The sequence below is a fragment of the Nuphar pumila genome, chromosome 13 (genome assembly GCF_984573655.1).
Source record: "Nuphar pumila chromosome 13, dmNupPumi1.hap1.1, whole genome shotgun sequence".
Classification (NCBI taxonomy): domain Eukaryota; kingdom Viridiplantae; phylum Streptophyta; class Magnoliopsida; order Nymphaeales; family Nymphaeaceae; genus Nuphar; species Nuphar pumila.
The window spans coordinates 16,531,903-16,554,034 of NC_143261.1; the positions used below are offsets into that span (position 1 = coordinate 16,531,903).

Sequence of the window (22,132 nt, forward strand, 5' to 3'; positions counted from 1 at the left end):
CCAACCGTAATCCCGAAACTAACGTATACCCATCATAGTGGAATGGGGCCTAGAGTGTTAGACGGGCAGTCTTGGTTCAAATTCTATTGGCGTCATCTTCCTGCATAATTGGCGGCTCCCTGGGGGTCGAGGGGTAAGCCCTGGGAGTTTTTGGCCGATATGAACAGAGACTGTGGTACGTCAGGCTGAGCCAGTACGGCTAGGTCTCTGCGCCTGGGGCGGTTTCTCCGAGTAAAACTCAAATAAATAAATAAACATCAGTGACATTGTACGTTTGGATAGATTGAAAATTTGGATAAAGAGAATTCAACTTTTTTAACCATCTTTGCCACGTAAGATTCTATTGATGGTATTTTTGAAATTTTGATTGGTAGCTACCGTCCCTTAGAAGTGGCAGCTGCCAAATCCAGGGATTGGTAGCTCCCAGTTTTCCAAATGCATGAACTCCCCTCCAACTCCCAGTTCCCAAATAGACCATTGATGTTATTCCAATAGGATCATTTCCTTTATATTAGCCCTATAATCCCGTCAAGAAAATACCAAGTTCTAACCAATATAAGCACAGGTCAGTGGTATACTTAAATGAGACGTAACGTAACCAACGGGGCTCAGCTTGTCTGGTAGGAGCAGTTAGTGCACGTAACCTTGTGTTGGGACGTTGCAGGTTCAAAAGCCGATGATATAGTTGTATAACTGGTAGGGGTCTGCCTGAAATACTTAAATGTGACGTAACACTATGTTTGCCAGCCTCAAAGGTCATGGTGGCGAGTGTAGCATATATCAAGGGCAGATCAGGTGCAATCACATTGCACACTGAGTGTCCTCCGCTGAGATACAACCGGTCAGATGTGGGGTCCAACATAAGATGAAGGTAGCAGCATAATGAAACTCTCTCTCTCTCTCTCTCTCTCTCTCTCTCTCTCTCTCTCTCTCTCTCTCTCTCTCTCTCTCTCATGTGCTTATCCTTGACCTTACTGTCATCTTATTTTGCTTCCATGAAATTGTTATAAACCATCTAATCGATTACTCCTTTGGCTGAAGAAAGAATGAATGTGGTGATCTATAACTTGATTAATACGTTTTTACCACAGGTAAGAATTTAAGATGGAACCATCATATGATCATCATCATTGTTTTCATTAAAAAACAATGACAGTAATGGTTGCCTTCTCCAACCAAATTCAATTTATGCCTTTCTACCAAAAATCTTGATAAACACAGAGAACAGCTCCTCTAGGTGGAGCCTTAGACCAAACTGGTCAATCCATAGATCTATAGATATATCATCATAAATGGAAAAGACCTTCAGAATCCCCAAACTGGTCAATCAACCAGGAATATTGTGGTACGTTGTACAGAAGCACAAGCACCAAGGCTCAGAGCACATTATCCGGATGAACAACAAAAAACAGATGCATGGATAAACAACATTCTTAATGAAGAAAGTACCCCGCTGCAACAATTTCATAAAAAAAAATTTGTGCATTTTGGATATTTTGTCTGCATTTTTCTCTTTACAAACGTTGAGATTCAGTCTGCATTCCCCTCACATTTTCAAGTCAATAATTAGATGCTAATATTTCTTCAGGAATTCATGAGTCATCAAGCCAGTGAAATTGGACGATTCAAGAACCGAAGCACTGAACAAAACAATGCCTAACCATGACCTTATAAACATGCACCATATAAAACAAATTTACAGCTTCAGTCACTATCCAGAGAAACCTGTCTATCAACAACTGTACAAATCAACAAGTGTATTGAAGAGAAGTAAATGAATCAAATCATAACAAAAAAAATGGTGTGTTCCTATCAACAACTGTACAAATCATGACTCTTGGAAGTAAGAAAATTTAAGCATCACTATGTATATTCCTCCTTTTAAATTTGGTATAGCATCTTTTTCTTCATTCTCTAAGCTTCAGACCATGACTCCTACATAATAAGATAATTCGTTAGGATTAACTATTTGATTTTGCTTAAAGAAAATATCAAAACCTCAGTTTTAAGTTTTAGGATCCTTTGTGAAAATTTCAACTACCCTTTCCTCAAAGGCAGGCAGCTAAAGCACTGTGCAAAAAAAAACAGGTGTTGATTTGTTGATGGTTAAGGAACAATCCATACCAATAAAATTGATTTTCTTAAAGGAGAAGATTAATTATCATTTAGAATGACAGGGTACAGCAACAAACAACCGCAAGTTATTGTAACAGTAATCAGTAGAAGCCCTTACTGGTGACAAGAGAAGAGCAGCTTGAATAGCAGAAATATGTACAGCACAATTATACAAGTGCATCAGTGCTTTTCACATGCAACATAGTTGATGAGCTAACCGATCTCTGTGCTGAATGCAAACTGCAATAAAAAGATGAGGAAAGAAATGCACTGATTAAGGGACATAGGCATAGAGAAGCGGATATATGATACAAATTAAAAGTTAAGCAGGTAGACTTATATTGCCAAGTTTAAGCATCTGAAACCATAGCACACATATGGTGAAAGTTCAAGAAAAACAAGAATTCAGAAAAAAAAAATCATACAATTGTGAAGGGTTCAAGAAATGCCTAATTCAGTGGGAAAAGAAAACATAATTCAGAGTTGTTAAGTTGTCAAAGGGCAGAGGTAGGGAAATATACACAGATTAAGGTAGATGACAAAAGGAATTATGATCATTCAAACATCAAAGTATCAAACATTACCCAATATTTTCAACTCAAATTATGAAGAATCAAGTATTCAATCATCAAAGTGTAAAATATTCGATAATATTTTCAACTTTGACAATACACCAAAGAGTAATACTAGGTGAACTTGATTGTCTCGTCAATATAGTCACACTATCTTAGTCAAGGGTCTTTCATTCAAAGAGAAACAAGGTAGCATCCATTCCTTCACCTTGCCCAGAAAAATAAGGTAGTCAATCAATACTGGATGAAAGCAATGTTTTTTAAATCATTGTCTTGCATCAAAAATCCAATTATAAAGAATCGCAAAGTTTTCATTTCTACATTTCAATGACTTAAAATTAAGACCGTCTGGGCTACACCATAAGGAACATTGACTAAAGGATTTCAGACCTAGGAATGTTGGAACAAATTTGATGCAGATTAAGGCAGGATATGATGCTGTAAGCTAATCCATCACCCAAAATTGAAAGCTCAAGGAGTCTTTGATATAAGAAAATTTAAGTGATCAATTAATTAAAATTAAAAAGTTGGGAATAAGAGGGCACACAGCAGATAAGATATGTGCCAGGCCTCCTTTAGGATCCCTTGATAGGAAAGGTTTAAGCTAGTAATCAAATGCTAAAAACCAATGGTTCAAACAACGATATTGTAGGCAAGGTCTGAATGTAACCAATATGGAAGTGCAGCTTTCTGAGACAAGGCAAACGATGTCCATGTGTTTGAGAACAACTTTTAGGGTGACAAGAATACTGCATGCAGAAAGCAAAAAGGAAATAATGAAGAAATGAAAAAAATTTGAAAGAATGATCCGTTATCTTCTTCATCTACTGGAATTATCTGTGAGACTTAAAAACACATAGCTTGTTGACAAGCAGAACAGAAGCTCTACCGGTGGAAAGACAAACAAAACTTTCACCGAGTCAATCATCATGTGCAAATAAAAAAAATCCATCTTTTAGGAACAGAAAATATGATGTTAGATGTACGCAAAACACTTGGACAATCTCACCAGGTCAACCTGTTGGATTTATAAACTATGGTTGCAACACCAACAACATTGAAACATATACTGCTGTCTTTCAGCAGAGTTTTCTTTTTTAGACATTGATGTTCTAAAAAAAATTTAACTAGCAATGTTTTCCACTTTTCCTTATAGAAAAGGGCATGAGTTTGAAAACACAAGAATAACTAGGTTAATCCAAATAAGAATCTCCACAACAGCAGTATTTTCTCAATTTGGGTGACTTTTATACATTGCCTAAATTTAAAAATCCATCTATTAAAACAGAAAATATGATGATAGATGTATGCAAACCACTCGGACAATTTCACCAGATCAACCTGTTGGAATTTTAAACAATGGTTGCAACACCACCAACATCTAAACATATACCTAAGACTGTGTTTGGGAGGATGGCATCAGAGGGAATGAGAGGGCGTCGGAAGCAGTGACAGGCAGTTAAGCATTCACAACGTATTTGCCTGAACATATACCTAAGCTGTGTTTGGGAGGATGGCATCGAAGGGAATGAAATGGCATCGAAAGCAGTTAGAGGCAGTTAAGCATTCACAACTTATCTGCCTGTTGTTTGGGAGAATGGATTTGAGGGAGTCGTAAGAATCGGCTACAAATCAGGAGCTCCCAAATCCCTGATTTCATCAGTTTCAACTCCTTTCTGAATGAGGAGGTATTTACAACTCCTCATTCAGAAAGGATTCCAGCATAGTTCTGTTGTGCAAGTGTCTTTATGAAAAAAGGTGCCACGTGTCCACATGAACACAAAATGCCCCAACTCTCTTAATTGAGTTCTTAGTGCTTCCAAACGAAAAACAGAATCCATATTTTTTTTGCAAAACCAATTCCTTTCAATTCATGTAATTTAATTATCCTCAACTCCATTCATAACCCTCCAAATACCTCCTCCCAAACACAGCCTAAAAGGACTTGAACATGAGACACATCTGATGGCTTTCGGCAGAGAATTGTTTGTTCTTTTATTGTAAAAATTATTTCAACTTATGTTGTTTCCCATACAGACAAAGGCACAAGTTAAAACATAAGAATAACTAGGTTAATCTAAAATTAGAATCTTTTATATTTTGGCAAGATTTTCCAACTTGACTGACTACAAAACTCTTGAGATATGGCTGTCATTGTGCAGTTTGGAGTGCCATGAGTCAACCTTCTACGACTTCCCAGAAAAATAAAAAATAATGGTACATGTGGTGGTTTGACTTTCCAAGAGAAACAGAAAAAGAAGAAAAGGTGAAGGTTGCAATTTGTAAATTGGTTTCTCCATGGGTTGGAGAAATAAATCTGCAGCAAAGTGAAATCAGGGTTCCAACTTCCAGAACTAAAAAGAGCCTTCAAATATTTGCAGAGACTGCTGAACAATGCAAATATATAGAAAACATTTGAATAAGGTAGTTTGTTATGAATTGAAGTCTCTTTTACATTAAATAGTATCTGAATTACTTTCTTCAAGATCTAAAAAACAAGAAAACATATAACACCAATCAAACCTTCATCCATCAATTAGCTAATCAATAATACAACACAGTTAAAGAAAAAAAAGTTGGTAATTTTGCATTCTCATGTTCATACTGATAACCAAACATCATATACTAACTTTCTTTTCAAAAGACGTTGCAATAGCCCTATAGAAACATATATTGATAGAAAAGTTGCAATTGCATAGCTTGTGTTATGTTTAATTAAGCAAATATTAGTTACAATGCAATATTTCAGTTGAGCATAGAATACAACATAAGATTTAAAAGATTTCCACACGATCAATTGAACCTTCTATATGTATAAATGAGCCAATCCATACCTGCAATTTTGAGGAACCCTCCATGATGATAACTGGAGTCTTTTCTCTCTTGGTGGCAAAGACATGAATTTTCTCCAATCCTCCAACATTATTCTCATATCATGTAGCTTGCTACTAAGGCCCACACAACAATTTGCATGCATTGTACAGACTTTATTAAAATCTTTGCTTGGCTCACAGAGACCACCAAAGTATGCAGTATTCAAAAACCTGATCTGTAGTCCTATTTCTTTAATAAATGGATCATATTTAATGTAATTAAGCACATCCTGGTCATGATGCCCTGGGTAAATCTCTCTTGACGAATACCAGAACTCATAAAATTTTATAGTTCTATCATTGGACTTCACAAAAGCAAACCCTCCATTAGGAATATTTTGAAAATTAAGTGAACTGCCAAAAAAGTGATCACAAGCTATCTGAAAATCAGCATTTAAGTAAAAGTGTGGAAAAGGATCACGAAGCCAGAGGATATCAGCATCCTGCAGTAACAGCAAAACAAAAAAGAAAAGAAACCTTGATATGGAAGCAAGTATTTCAACCAATAAAGCATATTAGATCCAAAAGAATTTTCCACAATTACCCAGATATTGCTTGTGTGTTGACTAATGCAACTAAGCAATAGCAACGGTTGATATTAATCATCTACTTACAAGCAAAGCTATCTCAGAGATAACTTAGAAAGAATGTAAAAATATGCTCCCCAGTATTATCGTATCCTAGAGGTTAACCACGTAGAGGTCATATATATGCTCTTAATGTCTAGAACAAAGTCAAATCAAGCTTTTATTAGAAGATGCAGGAATTTCATATTTGACATTTGATTTACAATTTCCTTAATTACTTGAACTAAAACAGTTTTAATTCAACATTTTTAAAGTACTTAACCTGCCCTGCTAGAATGATGGTGATGCATTGGTGCCGGCCGTTGATGTGTATGCAATGTTTTGTATTGGAAGTAGGATTGCCCAAGGGAGGAGAGACATATGTATACTTACCAGTGCTGTAAGTATCGTATGATACGGTATGATACTTTGTGCCCAATCGATACAATACACACCCATATAGAGATATGGGTGTGTATCGTACCTATATCGGGTGTCTCTTACGATACACCTTCTGTATGTGTATTGTATGATACACCCTGATACAGAGTGTATCTTACAATATACAATTAGTACATTTTATGGTGCACTCAATTCATTTTTTCTTTTCTTTTTCTTTATTGCAATATATAAGAAGACTCCTTAAGATGAGTTTGTGTTCACTCCTAAAGAACTTGAGAGTGACTTGGGGCTTGATTTCTTGCAAGAAGAAGAAGTTTTCATTTTTGTTTGAACTTAAAAATATTTGGTTATATAAAATTTTTAAGTATTGAGAAACACTTGGGGATTTGTTTTGTTTATGTAAACATGCACTGTTATGGATCTTATGACTTGTTAGCTTAGTGTTGTTTATTGTTTCACAATTTACATTTTTCTTATGAGATATTCATGCCATTCATAGAATATTATCTTGATTATTGAATGTTCAATGTCTTATGCAGCTAATAATTGCTTGATATGTAATATTATGGTTTAATTTATCATTGTTTCTTGTGTTATGATTTTTTTTCTGATTTTCCTGGTTTTTTTGAAATTTTTGGAGGTTTTCTATTAAAAATTTACGATATTTTACGATACGATATGATCTTAAATTGGGCCTGACCGATACGGGTAGCGATACGATACTGTGAAATTCATAACCCATTTTTTAAGCTACCTACCCACACCATTGTACGTCTCTCTCCATCTGTTCCCCAAATAAACTCTTGCCTTACTTCTGTCTACCTACCATTATCTCAGCTATCCAGTCTCACATGTTCCATACGTATCTTATATCAGAGATACAGATGTTGGAATATGGCCCATAATGATGACTAAAACTAGTACTTAAAAAAGGTATGATGAAATGAACAGCTAAACAAAGGAAAAGCAACAGAATAACACATGCTAAACTGTTCGAGTCAATATGATGTGACAACCACTCAGAAACCCCTCCTGAACAAATTTTGAAGCATCAGTTCATTAATACAGTTTCATATGCCGCTACACAGGTCAAATTATGAATCTCCTACGTTTCTTGCCAATGTTGCTTGATTACCTACTTGTGTTGGTTGTTCTTGCCACTATATATGGCCATATCCTCTGGTAAACTCATTGAACCTAAGGTTTCTAGTGGCAACGAAAAACGCAGGTAGGATTACCACAATAAAAAAAAATGGGCCCCTCTAGAACTTTATAAGCCACGCAAACATGGGATAATTTTTTATAGATCCTCTGTGCCAAACTAGTTCTAGGCTATCAAAATTCCACATTGGGGTAAAGAAAACAATGAATAGAATAACTGGACAATCACATACATAAGAAGCAACAAAACCAACACTGAGTGAACATACCGTGAAAAGAAAATTGTAGCCCATTTCAAGCACCAAATGCAAGAAATCAATCCTCCTCCACATCATCTTCAAGTAATCAGGACTCATAAAGAACTTCTCTCCAGAAAAATCAACTCCTTCAGTGACCAGGGCAAGGCAATGGCTATGGATAGACAAGCACCGGGAAAATGCTTTCTGATCCAACGCAATGACCACTAAATGAACCAGAAGTCTGCGAGTATTCACTCCGTTATGGAAACTCTCGAGAAAAAGGTCAAACACCGAACCTGGAACAGCCCATGCTTCATTTAAGGTAGTCAATATAACTGTTCTATCCTTCATAGCAGCCTTCGCCAAAACACTTCGGATCCTTGCATCCTCATTATTCTGAACAAGATAACGACCGATGGTTACGCTTTGCAAGAATGTTACTTGTCAACTAGTGCAACTATAAATCATTCCCTCTAAGTAATGTGGATCAAGCACATTATGCTGCTAATTGGTCCACTATATTACTGCATAAATATTTCATGGGTCTTTATTTTTTTGTCTTACCGCAAATTACTTTTCATTTGAAAAAAAAAAGTTCAAGGTCAAGATTTTAGTTCATGTTCCCTGTCATTGCGGGAAGCTTTTTCCCATAGGAAAAAAACATAGATTTTCCCATTTCCCAACAATAAAAGGAAAGAGGCAAAAAAAAAAGGTACGAAACCATGAAAGGAGAGCCCCAGCTAACCACAATTAAGCGAAAGTGACGAAATTTTAAAAAGGCAAAATATTGATTACAGATTTTATATTGGGATCTTTAAAATTTTCAGTTTGATCTAAAAAAAATCAATTGTACCAGGCCCCAGCAATACACACTCAAAATGATAGTGACGAAATTTTAAAATAGTAACCTATCAAATACGAGATTTACATTGAGTTCTTAAAAAAATATCATTTCATATTTTATCCGGTTTCAGTTATACTCGAGGTAAAATAGATTTATCCAGAACAGTGGAAATGGGAAACTCATAAATTTATCGAAACAATGTCAAACAGTAACATAAACAAAAGAAATCGTGAAAATAAATCAATAAACTCCCGTGAAATCAACTTAAAAAATAACAGATAGACATCGACCTAAACATTTTCTCCTAATTTTTTATCAAAAAAATGTTTCCGAATGCTAGAAAAGATTTTCCATTATATTCAGATAACCCTACAAGAACCTGATAAGTTTGCACGAAATGTGTCCTAAGAAAGACAACGAGAGTGCCGATACTAAAAAAGAAAGAAAATTTCGACAAAGAAGAATAAATACAGTTCCGGAAAACAAAAGAAAAACCGCCAAAAAAAGAAACAAATCATCAAGCAGAAAATTTTAAGATAAAAACGGAAGCATATAAAGATGCACAAGCTCCAGCAAGATAATGCAAGAAAATCAGACTCCAAAGAAAACAATCAACAAAACAAACTAAAACTCCAGAAATCCGGAAAAAAAAAAACAGAAATAGCAATCGAAATACAAAATCTCCGCTAATTAGCACCAAAAAAACAGATTTCCATAAAGAAAATGGCCGAAATTCAAGAGTTTTTAAGGCAAATTGCCATAGTGAGCAAGGGAAGCGCAAAATCAGGAAAACGATCGCTACAAAATTCGAAACCCCACCAAAAAGAGAGAGAGAAGAAACACTAACGGGATCGAAGCCCTCGAACGAGACACCAGAGGCGTCGTCCGTCGTCTCGAGGCCGAGCTTCTCCAGCAAGATTCCGGCGGCGGGGCGTGCTAGAAACCGGACGGGTCCCGCGACGCGGTAGAGCAGGAGGCCGGAGAGTGAGAGGATCACCAGGAGCAAGAAGGCGAGAAGGATGGAGTTGATCGTGCGGGGCATCGTTCGCGCCGTCCGGTCTTCGGATGCGTCCATCGGGAGTCGTCTCAGAGAAGAAGATGAGGAGGAGGAAGGAGGGGGGCGAGGAGATCTCTTCATCGTATCCGCTCCTCCGAGATTTATAGATAAGGGTTTCGGTTTTCTCGGGAGAGTCGGGATGATCGGATAGAAACCGTGAGTAGTTCGTGCCTATCTTCTTCTTCCTCTTTTGCTTCTTCTTCTTCTTCCGCATCTCTCCAGAGAGAGAGAGAGAGAAGAAAGCCACCGAACCGACCTCTTTTCTGCGTTTCGGAATAGGGAATTTGGAGGGATTTGAAAGGCATTACCGGAAACGAAAACAGAAGGAACCCAAAAGTGAACTTGAGGGAAATGGGGATTCCGTTTCCCACTTTACATGAATTTCGATTTTTTTTTCACTTTTTTTTTTGTTTTTTTTAACTTCTAACCCGAATAAACCGTACCCGCTGTGAAGACCTGCCATACTTACGGTTACCAGCTGCATAAAACCTTCGAGGCTAAGACCCTTATGTGACGCTCACGAGAATCGAACCTTGAATGCATGTCTAGCAGGCAAGGCTAGGGATGGCAATGGGGCGGGGCGGGGGACAAGGTCTCCACCCCCGCCCCACCTCAAGATTTTATCCTCCATCCCCGCCTTCATCCCGGTTTCATGTCCTCCATCCCCGGTTCAAAGCGGGGCGGGGATATTGCGGGGAAAAGTGATTGAGGCGGGGCGGGAAAAAGTGCACGTCCTTCCCTGCCTCCACCCACAGATGGGGATGGATTTTAACCTTCGTCCCCGCCTCCATCCCCGTTTCATACCCTTCATCCCCGGTCCAAACGGGGCGGGGCGGGGCTCTTTCCCCCGGTCCACTACCATCCCTAGGCAAGGCCCACAAACCAACCTCCCTTGGGGACAAGGATGGCAATGGATCGGGGTGGATGCCGGAGACAAGGTCTCCACCCCCCACTTCCTCTCAAAATTCTGCTTTCTATTCCAGCCTTCATCCTCTCATGTGTTTTGATTTTAACTTTCATCCTTGTTTCATGTCTTCCATCCCGATTCAAACCGGACGAGAGCGGGCTGGGGTCTGTTATTTTCTACTACGTTGAACCATCGAAAAGTCAACCGCACCAACTAGAAGAATGAGAAGAAGTAGAGCTTACTAGAGAAACGATGACACAAAGAAAGAGATGATCGTTTTAGCTTTAAGGTTAAAAATTAAAAATATATATATAAGAGAGTTATATGAAATTTTATTAATTTATTAAAATTATTTTAATTATTTTACTAACATAGATCGAGGACAAAACAGAAGAAAATGTAAATCCATCGCCGCATGGGGTTTTTATTTTAACCTATATCTCCATGTCATGTCCTCCATCCCCAATTCAAAAGGGGCAAGGCAAAGGCGGGTCCCGTTTCCCACGGTTCACAGCCATCCCTACTTGAGGCTTATGTTTTTTCTTTAGCTTCTTCAACTTGCGGGCATGCCACGTAACCCGGTATGGCACGAGTATTATTTTATAGGTTTTTTCAACTTGTTTAGTAATATTTATTGAAATTTTGAGTAGTAAATATACGCGTTCATATAACAAAAAATATGTTAATCAAACAATCCGTGTCCTCGTGTCTATGTTTTTTCAACAAAATGATACTGAAATCATTGTAATGCAAAGCCAGAGTGTCTTTGCTAGGTTATCCAAAAAAGTAAAAAAAAATCAGAGATGGGCTGACCAGATTCAGACTCAGATTTGCATTAATCTTAAATACCTAATTGGATATTATGCCTTTTAAACGCGATCAGATGCACACGTTAGTAGAATCGGGATTCAGAATGGCCTGGATGCCTTTTTTAAGTGAAATTGTTCTAGTGGTGACTCCCTTAAGGGAGAGGGGGTTGTATGGACTCCGATGCTAAGTGATGCCGACACACACGAGGATACGAACTCCATGTGCTTATATATGTGGCGCTCATTCGAACCCCCGAAGACGCACTTGCATGTTCGGGAGGAGGGGGGAACATACAACCTGCTTCGCCCTTGAGGGGCAAGGGATAATCCCACAAAGTTTTAGGCTGCCATAACAGCAACCGTGTAAGTACATCAGTCCAAGCCAGCGCAGCTAGGTCTCCCATCCTATGGGCAGTTTCTTCCTGTAAATATAAAAATAAAAAGTAAACATGTCCCAAACTAAACCGTTTACATGAATCTTATACCCATTATCAAATTTGACTTAATTACTGATTTGGATCTGGTTGGATATTTGACGGAAATCCGAATAAATTAACAGCCTTACAAAAGCCACCAAAAAACATAAGGATCTCCCAAGACTAATTGACCCAGCCCCACCTAAGTTGTTAATTAAGGCTCAACACTTGACAAGTTGATCTGACTCGACCTCGTCCAACCTAACTGAAGCTTCTTCTTCTTTTTTTAAAGGCAAGCTGAGGTTATGCAAACCCCTACCAGATATCTCTTAAGCCTTATGTGGCAGAGGGATTCGAACCTGGGCCTTCAGCTTGGCATAGAACCCCGCTTCCAACCCAACTGAAGCTACTATGGGTCAAGTACCCATAAAAAAATGTAATCCTATCTTTACATTTCGTTCCCTTTAATTAAAACTTACCTTACCCAATACTCGGCCATAATTGAATAATTTACAAAAAACTGTTTAATTTATTAGTTATTGATAAAAAAAATGTCAACATTTACATTGTAACAATAAGCACCTACTTTTTCTTAATGCATTGCAAATACTCCCTTTAGGTATAAAATATTATTTTTAATAAAATAATTCATTTTGCATCATCTTATGGTTTTTTTTTTAAACATGACTGCCTTTTACTCACTCACTCTTGATTAAACAAAGGTCGTCTCAATGATTATAAGACCAAGCATGTCTTTGAAATATGACCAACGGGGGCCCACTTGTCTGGTAGAAGTATGTCACCTTGTGTTGGGACGTTAGAGGTTCAAAACCCAATGGTATAGTTGTATAAATGGTAGGGGTCTACCTAACCCCAGTTAAAAAAATGTCTTCGAAATAAGTTTGACTTTTATAAAGATTTAATATTCGCGAGGGGACGGAGCTATTGAGCTGAAAATCATAGATTTGAGACAAGTTGAACAAAGCTGAGCAATGAAGCAGGTTATATTGTAACCGATCTAGCAAACTCAATTGTGATAGAATAATGAAACTCAGTTGTGAAAGCAAGTTATCACGGAACTAGTTAATCTCAGTTGCCATAAAACTAACAAAAACAGAGTTGAGATAGAATAGCAAAATTTAGTTACAAAACAAAGTTGCCACAAGGCTAGCGAATCTGTGTTACACAAAATTCAGTTGTGATAGAATAGTGAAACTCAGTTACAAAACCCAATGATCATAGATAACTATAAAATTGAAAGAATACAATCAAAAGGATAGCATCACTCCAAAGTGAATGAGATGCCACAAGAACACCTTTATATCAAGACGATGTTACAAAACACAATGCAATCAAAATTTTGAGAATTTTAAGAATCAAAGTTTTGTCAGGTACGATTATGTTGCATTCGGTCGCCCTAAACTTTACATCAATTCTCATTTTTATAGGATTATTTGGCACGCTATAGCAATTCCTCTCATTTCATTTACATGTTAGCCTTCTTTCCACAAACACGATCATCAACATATGTTGAGTATGCTCAACAAATTAACTTGATGATAGGTTTATCATGGTTATCTTTAATCCACAAGTTTGAAAATTTGTGTTACATTTGTTGTCAAATAATCCTATCTTTTTCAAAAAATTGATAGTTAGCTCAAAGTCCAGGTTCAACCGATACGACAGTCATAACCGTGCTTATTTATCTTCGCCAATTTTTTATCGCATTGTATTTTGTAACATCTTCTTCTTTGTATAAAGGTATTATTGTAATGTATAATTTGATTTTGTGTGTTGCTATTCTTTTGATTGTGTTTTGTCAATTTCATCACAAGTGATATGTGTAAGTTCTATGACAATTGGGTTTTACAATTGTGTTTCACTATTATATCACAACTGAGTTTTGATAGTTCTATCGTAATTGAGATTCACTAATCCTATGGCAACTAGGTTTCATAATTGAGTTGTATTATTCAATCATAATTATGTTTTGTTAGTTATATCGCAACTGAGATTTATTAGTCATATGGCAACTGAGTTTCATTATTCTATTGCAATTGAGTTTCAACAGTTTTATCGTAATTGAGATTCGCTAGTTCTATGACAACTTGGTTTTACAATTGAGTTTTATTATTCTAACACAAACGAGTTTTGTTAATTTATCGCAACTATGTTTCATCAGTTCTATTGCAATTGAGATTCGCTAGTTTTATGGCAATTAGGCTATGATGTAGGAGTAGAAGCACGATGCAACTGGGCCACATGTTTTATTTGGATCAATTTTTATCATTTAGATTTTGTGTTATTGTAGACACCCCAATTTTGACATATTAGTCTTGTGTCCAGAATCACATTTTAAAAGTCAATTGCATCATCTATTTTCAAACACAGTCTAACTTTTTACAGTATCTTTGGTCTATAAAATTACATCCCCATAGTTTCTGTCTAAAGAAAGTTTAAACTAGAGAGATGACAAAAATCAAGTTTAAAACCCCGCCTAGTCAAAGCAAAGCATGGGCAATTAAACTCGATTAGTACACTAGTACATGGCCAATTCTTGGAGCCATAAAGGCCAAAGCTCTCTTAACCCAGCCTGGTTGGTTAGCAATTGATGCCTCTGGTTATGGATCTCCATGGACCATAGAGTAAAAGCCAAACTCCCTGGGTGGGGCATTGATTTGGGTACGTGATCCTTCACTAGCATACTTATCCCGATAAAGGCTCATTAAAGTTGGTCCAGGCGGGGTTGCTCGGGTGGTCAGTGGAGTGGTTGTGAAGGTTGCTGAAATGAAGGCACCGGATCAAACTCCACTGGATCACGTGTCTATAACTTTCAGAGGTAGGCCACGTAAGGCAGGGTGGTTGTCGGGCCCCGCCCGGGGTTTTCCTCGCTTAGGCATGGATTCTTCATCATAAAAAACACAAAACTTACAGCCCATTGCACACATACCTCACTCCCAATCTCAACAAAGGACAATGATACCCAGAAACTTAGGTTTTTACCATAGAAACTTCAATGTAAACTTGAGAATTAGGGTTTCTATTTTTCGTTCAGTTTACCATTAGTCTTAAGCAAAAGAGTAGTACTCTGCTCACAAAGTCTCCACCTTCTTGGCTAGAGGAGCCCTTTGTTTTGTGGCTTGACATAAGATAACCATGGTTCAAACTCACAAAGGGGCATTCCTTGCCGCAAAATCGGAGCTGGTTATACTCCTCTGAGCAGGGAGGACCTCAAGAGTTCTACCAATTGAAGGTCTGCCAATGTGCGGTTGATGATGGGTGATGATGGGGGTATTTCACTTGGCCAAAAGAGTGGCTGTCTGGTATTTTATGTCCTATGGGTTATAGAGAAACTTATCCTGGATCCATATATATATATATATATATAGAGAGAGAGAGAGAGAGAGAGAACATTTATCATTCAACATTACCAAAATACATCCAACTGAATATTGGATGAGAGAGAAACATAAGAGTAAGACAGCCACCATCTAGATGGTGACTGTGCACAGTTCATAGTACAAGTAGATCCAACCCCCGTCTCTACTATGTAATTTAAGAGCCAGATACACATCAGACATAACCCGCTGACGTAGCCTTCCAAAATTGAATTTGATGCCCCTGAAAAAGATATTGTTTCTTTCAGTCTATATCACCCACCATGCTGAAAACAACCATACCCGCCACAATAATCTCCCTTTTTTTTGTTTTGTAAACTCATGGGACCAAACAAGAGGTCCCGAATAACAGAACTCGAACGAGTTTGAATAGGCGGTGCACCCCAAGAGAGAGAGAGAGAGAGAGAGAGAGAGAGAGAGAGATTTGCCTGGAAGGTGGGATGGGATCCACATTCCTTTCCATCTACCGGTTTGTCAAAAACACGTGGCAATCCCCCACCTGTCGGGCTCCAAAAATGGTTATATAAAGCATGTAATGTTGACGCCAGTTACCGAAACTTCAGTTCATATGTGTGAGGTTTGGCCGGAACACGTGTGAGATACCGGTTTCTTCCTAGAGTGGAGATGGTGGTGAAGGTCTATGGGCCAGACCGAACAGCCTGCCCGCAGAGGGTCATCGCTTGTCTCATCGAGAAAGGCATCGAGTTCGAGATTGTCAACGTGGATCTAGACTCGAGGGAGCAGAAAAACCCGAATTTTTTGGCACTTCAGGTCGCATCTTTTACTCTTTTATCATATTGTTTACATTTGTATAATGGATGATGAGCCAAAACATCGAGCGGAGTCGGTTCTTGAGTCTGACTCACATAGGTTGAGTTATACTTGGGTATAGTCGATATTTTGAAAATAAAAATTTATCGTAGTATTTTCAAAAGCTGATAAAATGTGAAGAAAACGTGATATTTTTCAAATACCGTCTAACAAACATCGCGCATGATAACATATAAATGTATAAATAAGAAAAATAGAAAACATGTTATTTTAATGAATAAAATTGAACACCATCAAATAAATTTTTTCTTTCTTTTTTCTTTTACTTTGACGACGACGAAGAACCCTCACCGAAGCGAGGAAAACCCCCGGGTGGAGCCCCATGACCACCCTGTCTTACGTGACACACCTGAGCGTTAGTGGGGTTTGATCCGGTGCCTTCATCTCAGCACCTTCACAACCACCCCATTGGCCATGCAGCCGACCCCGTGGTGGTAAAAATATATATATTTTTCAAAAGTTGAATTTTTTTCCTTTTTTTTTTTTGTTGGATCCATAATTGGATTCACCTAGTGATTCCATGTGGATTGTTGGGCTCGTATCTCTGTTTCAAAATTCATGGATACAAAATCACTCGGTTGCAAATACGGTAGGCAAGACCACCTACTAGCAAATGTCAGGGGTCAAGCCCTCTGACTGTAATTTCAGAAAGCTTCTTATAAAGAGTTGCAGGGTCGGACCCAAAATGATTTTCTTTTTGGTTCATATCGCTGACCCCAATTGTTTGGGATGAAGGCGTTGTTGTTGTTGTTGACTCTCGTTCCCATAAATATATCTTTTGAATAAACCTAATGACTTCATTCCCATATATATCATCATGAATAAACCCGTATCGATATGAGCGTGGAGAGGATGAACCCTCCTCCTCCACCCTCCTCCTCCACCCCTAAAAATCCCTAATACCTCCTCATATTTTCACATTAATGTCCATGTGATTTCAAATCACATATGGAATCAATGTGATTTGAAATCACATATTCTGGCATGTGATTTGAAATCACAAGAAATTCACTTCAAATTAATGTGATTTTAAATCACATTCTATTCCTCATTTGCATGCGACTCCAAATCACATGTTTGTTTAGCTGTGACAATGAGATTTATTCTTTCATTTGCATAAGATTTCAAATCACATGTTTAGTTTGCTATGCTAGATTCATTCTTTCATTTGCATGAGATTCTAAATCACATTTGAATGCAACCAAACATACTAACTAAAGACCTGAAAAGAAGGTTTGGGCTTCAAAGTTTTTAAGTTTCGTTGATATGTTTTTATTGCATTATATTACAAATTTTGCGAAAGAAACAAGAGAACTTCAATATAACCAGTTTTGTTGAACTTTCATGTTTAAAACACGAAATACACGTGAGTTAGAAAATCAGCTTTTTTTCAAAATATCGCCGAGATTTGTGACTATGATTTGGACTTCATATGGTTCCTGATTTTGGCGAACAGTTTCCTATTTTATGCCAATCACTTTATCACATTTTCTTGGTCTAGATTGTCTTTATAAGGATTTCTCCTTTGTGATTTAGCTTTTTGAAGACCTGCCTCATCTGCATCCTACATCTGTGGGGATATAAAGAGTTCAGGTTTGGGTCCGATATTGGACGAATCTAAGAGAGATGAATGAAAGCATGTGTTTTCTAAAAACAAAGTTTTTCTAAAAAAATTGTTGTTATCAATCAAATCATGTTTGCTCTGGTCACAGGTGAGAAAATAAAGCTTGAGAAAGTAGAAGATGAGAAAGCTTGGTCATAAGGAAAATCATGTGACCAACTTTCATGAGATTCGAGGCACAGCTGACAATCACAATCTCAACTTGTATTATGTTTTTCCAATCTTGAGAGTTGAAAAAGTATGGGGATTGTGGTTAGGGGTGAGCAACTGGCCTGGCAGCCCGATAGACCAAGCTGACCCGGCCTGCCATGGGCTGGGTTTGGGCTATGATTTTAGGCCCAGACCCGTTAGTTACCGAACCAAAACCCAGCCCGTTATATACGTGGGCTGGGCTCGGGCCGGCTCAATGGGCATGAGCTATTTATTATTTTTTTTTTTAAATTAACTATTACATAGTTACTTGGATAGCTATTATTGTTTATCTAATTAGTTGCATGGGAACTTGCTATTTGTTAATTATTACTATTTATGTAATTAGTTGCATTAATTAAGAATTAATTGCATGAAAACTTGCTATTATCTCATTAACCCATAATTTCAGTAAAGTATTTATGCATTTTAAGATTGGGTAGGGCCAGCACCCCTAATTGTGATTTACAATCAAAGGATCCAAGAATCATAGGCCATTGCAAACATCTCTTGCTTTTCATCCATGAGAAAGTGTGACACAACGTGCACCATGCTATGTCTACAAATTGTGTGCAGGACCCACAATTAGTAAAACTCTCAAATTTGAATAAAATTTCGTTTTTTTGCAAAATAATTCTTTTTTTATTAGAGATTTATAATAAAAAAAATGTCCACGCCTTTATCCCATTTTGCAGAACCTTCCCTGCCTTGTTCAACATTAATGCAAATAGGTCCTGCTCTTGAAAGGGTGTCAAAATAACTATAGTTAGGCAGCAACTATGGTTTAATGGCTATGTAAAATGACTATTCTACTCTCGTGAACTAAAATGATTGTCGGTGAGTAGAGACAAAATAGTCATTTTACAAGCATTTTATGGCTGTCATTGGAAGGTGGGGAGTGGGGACAGCTCTTAATCCCAAAAACTATTTTGCATGGGTTAAGCAAAAAATCAGATAAGTCCTGAAAAAAACGTCATAATTTTTTTTTTTTGAGAACTGAGAAAGATGAATCTGTCTTTTCTAAATAATTGGCAAACAACGTATGGCGTAGTAGGGATGAACCTTGGCTGACACCAAATTAAACACATTTATTCATTGCCTTTTTCTTTTTGGTACTTAGCACCTTTTTCTCATGTGTCTTTTTTAATGCAAAAGTTGTTTCATCATGTATTCATTCTTCTTAACGATTATTTTGAAAATTTCACACATCGCAAACTATGACAGGAACTAGGTCTATGTATTGAGATGAACTAAGCAGGCCTCTTCATTCAGAATCTATATAGCCACCTCTGCAGTTCATCCGGTGAATACTAGTTTTCTATGGCATAGGGATGCTCTGATTTAATCTAGTTTCATGTCCCCAACTCCAAGTAAAATATTTATAATGATAATTTATGAAAAATAGCATGTCATGTGTCTTTTTACCTTGGTGTGCCCTCGACAGTTCCAAGTTGCCAATGATGGCCACATTTCATACATTTCTCAAACTCATCCTATCCAAGAAAAGTTTGACTGCGTTGCTAAATATCATTCCCTTTTTTATTTTGCAGCCTTTTGGACAAGTTCCTGTGGAGGAGGAAGGAGACTTCAGGCTTTTTGGTAGAACCCTTAACCATACTGTATCTTTGTCAAGTGGATTCAGCAAGCCAAGCCACATCCATCTTCTTTAGCATGAATGAGTCGAGCCTGAGCATACGGTGTTTGATTCGGCTTTGTTTGTGCTATATAAATAAAAATTGATATGAACTAAAAAAAGGGACAAGTGCTTAGGATTCGTGGCATGCAAGCATGAAGTTCAGTGTTCAAAGCCCAGTTTTTGCACTGCAAAACAAAGTGTTAAGTTTTTCCATAGAGCCCATAAGGGCTCCACTCATCTCTAGGGATGGCAGTGGACCGGGGGAAAGCGGGGCCCCGCCTCGCCTCGCCCCGTTTGGACCGGGGATGAAGGGTATGAAACGGGGATGGAGGCGGGGACGAAGGTTAAAATCCATCCCCGTCCGGGGGTGGAGGCGGGGATGGACGTGCACTTTTCCCCGCCCCGACCACTTTTCCCCGCAATATCCCCACCCGCCCCGCCCCGCCCCGCCCCGCCCCGCCCCGCCCCGCCTCATCCCCGTTTGAACCGGGGATGGAGAACATGAAATGGGGATGAAGACGGGGATGGAGGATAAAATCCATTCTCCGCCGGGGATGGAGGAGGGGGTGGAGGATAAAATCTTGAGGCGGGGCGGGCTTTGGACTATCCAGAAAAAAAAATTCCACTGAGCTTGGTCTCGAACTGGGTCTAGATTTAAACTAGTGGAGCCTTGTTCAGTTCGTTCGGTTCGTTTATCAGCCTATTGGCCTAACCAAACTCTACTTGATTGGATCTGCATGGGTTTGACAGGGTCCTGGTTTTTGTGTTGAACCCAAAACCAGACCTGCAACCCATCCCACTAGGTCTGATCTGCCGCAATAACGTATGTCGCCAATAAATATTTCCGAAGGGTATGGTATTTGTGATGGGTACGAGGACTCTATTTATTTTACAGAATCCAGGGCAATCATAAGGTACTATGCAACCAAATATGCTAACCAAGGAACGGACCTACTAGGGAGCACACTAGAGGAGCAAGCACTTGGTAGAAGTAGAATCCCACAACTACAATGAGCCACTCTTTGCCATTGTTCTGCAACTACTTGTTTTCCCATCCATGGGCATCCCCACTGACCCCTCGGTGGTCAAGTCAAACGAGGCCCAGCTTGGTCAAGTGCTCGACGTGTATGACCAACACCTAGCCAAGAACAAGTAACTTGCTGGGGACTTCTTCAGCCTTGCAGATCTCAGCCACCTTCCTGGCACCCAGCACTTGGTCACCACCCTTGGAATGAGCCCTCTAGTGAGAGAAAGGGAGCATGTCAATGGGTGGTGGAAGGGCATCTCGAGCAGACCAACGTGGAAGAAAGTACTCCAACTTGTGCCTAAGCCAGCCGAGTGAGGAGGCAATGGTCTCATGATGCTGTTTAATGGGCTAGTGTGTGTGGGCCACTAAGTAATTCTAAATCCCATTGTAATGCAGAGCATCCAGAGACAGAAGCGGATTTGGATCCAAATCTAAATATCCAAACCTGTTCCGGACATCGCTACCCAAGGCGATCCACACGCTTGCAGGACATCTCTGGTCCTTGTGGATCTCTCAGTTAGCCGATGTTCGTCGTGCTCCTTTTATTGTATCGATTCCGTTGAGGAATCGTATTTTGGACTTTATTTTAGCAATAGTTATTTTATGTAAATTTTTTTATTCTTTTAGGAACCGGATTCTACGAATCCGGATAGTTCTGGTACCATGTAGGATCTTTTTCTGGTACTAGAGGGTGTATGGGGTTCAAGGGTAATTTTTATTTTTTCACAGATTCTCTTCTCTCTTCGTGTTGGTGCAAGATCCAATTCGCAACCTATTTGAATCCGAATATTTATCTGTCTTCATGAGGGGGGTCCTAGGTGACACCACTTTAGTGTGGTCCATCTTGGACCTCATTTGAATTCATGTTGACTAGTCCAAAGTCAATTGGACTGTTGGTGAAGTTATTAGCTTTTGACAAAAACAAGGCTTGCACACTCGTTTTTTGTGCAAGGCTTGGTAAGTCCCAAGGTCTTTTTATTGTGGCTCTTCCCAATCAACTTAAGCCCTTAACTAGGGAGGTAGACCAAGGGGTGAGGGGTCTTCTTCACTTTCGAAATTGGTGGTGTGGCTGGTGCTAGAGTAAGGAAAAATCAAATTTGGTGTGGTTGGTGCTAGAAAGAAAGCTATCTTGGTGTGAAAGAAAAACCGAACTTCATTTTTCCGTGGAAGGTGCTCTTGTGAAGATGTTCTATTTGTGGTGGTTGTTCTGAGTCTGTTCGTGGTGGTTGTTTATTCATCCCTACGGTTTGTGGTTCTCTTGTGGCGTCAGTTGCTTCCCAACGGCGGCCATTAACGATTTCAGCCCGGATATCAACATTGGTTCTTCGTTCTTGTTCTTTACTACTTTGATTCGCATTTGCTTGCGATTGTTCATGATTTATCGTTGCTAAGTTGTATTGAATCATTAGAGAGTTGCAAATACATGCTTAGAGGAGTTTTATGTTAAAATTTGTCTTCTTTGGTCTTAA

At 38.6% G+C, this 22,132-nt stretch overlaps 1 protein-coding gene and 1 pseudogene across 2 annotated transcripts; one reads left to right on the top strand and one right to left on the bottom strand.

Moving 5' to 3' along the window:
• Positions 1–1,642: 1,642 nt before the first annotated feature.
• LOC149817918 (uncharacterized protein At4g15970-like) lies at positions 1,643–10,085 on the bottom strand. Of its 2 annotated transcripts, none has more exons than XM_089985063.1 (5): positions 9,620–10,085; positions 7,959–8,324; positions 5,522–5,865; positions 2,234–2,355; positions 1,643–1,935 (listed from the first exon to the last, which is right to left on the bottom strand). In XM_089985063.1, the coding sequence occupies exons 1-4, from the start codon at positions 9,908–9,910 to the stop codon at positions 2,283–2,285; spliced, it is 1,074 nt and encodes a 357-aa protein (XP_089841189.1). In that variant the 5' UTR covers positions 9,911–10,085; the 3' UTR covers positions 1,643–1,935; positions 2,234–2,282. The 2 variants fall into 2 exon arrangements, with proteins under 2 accessions (XP_089841189.1, XP_089841188.1); XM_089985062.1 differs by having other exon boundaries at positions 5,522–6,003; positions 9,620–10,084.
• Positions 10,086–15,983: 5,898 nt separating this feature from the next.
• Positions 15,984–20,978, top strand: LOC149817919 (glutathione S-transferase F11 pseudogene; annotated as a pseudogene).
• The last annotated feature ends 1,154 nt before the right edge of the window (positions 20,979–22,132 follow it).

What these genes read in the sequence shown, in the direction of transcription:
- LOC149817918 (XM_089985062.1), bottom strand. Translation starts at nt 9,910, where the DNA reads ATGAAGAGATCTCCTCGCCCCCCTCCTTCCTCCTCCTCATCTTCTTCT. An exon ending in CGTTCGAGGGCTTCGATCCC is followed by an intron (nt 8,325 to 9,619) that starts GTTAGTGTTTCT and finishes TATCTTGTTCAG; the next exon opens with AATAATGAGGATGCAAGGAT. An exon ending in AGGGTTCCTCAAAATTGCAG is followed by an intron (nt 2,356 to 5,521) that starts GTATGGATTGGC and finishes TTTTTATTGCAG; the next exon opens with TTTGCATTCAGCACAGAGAT.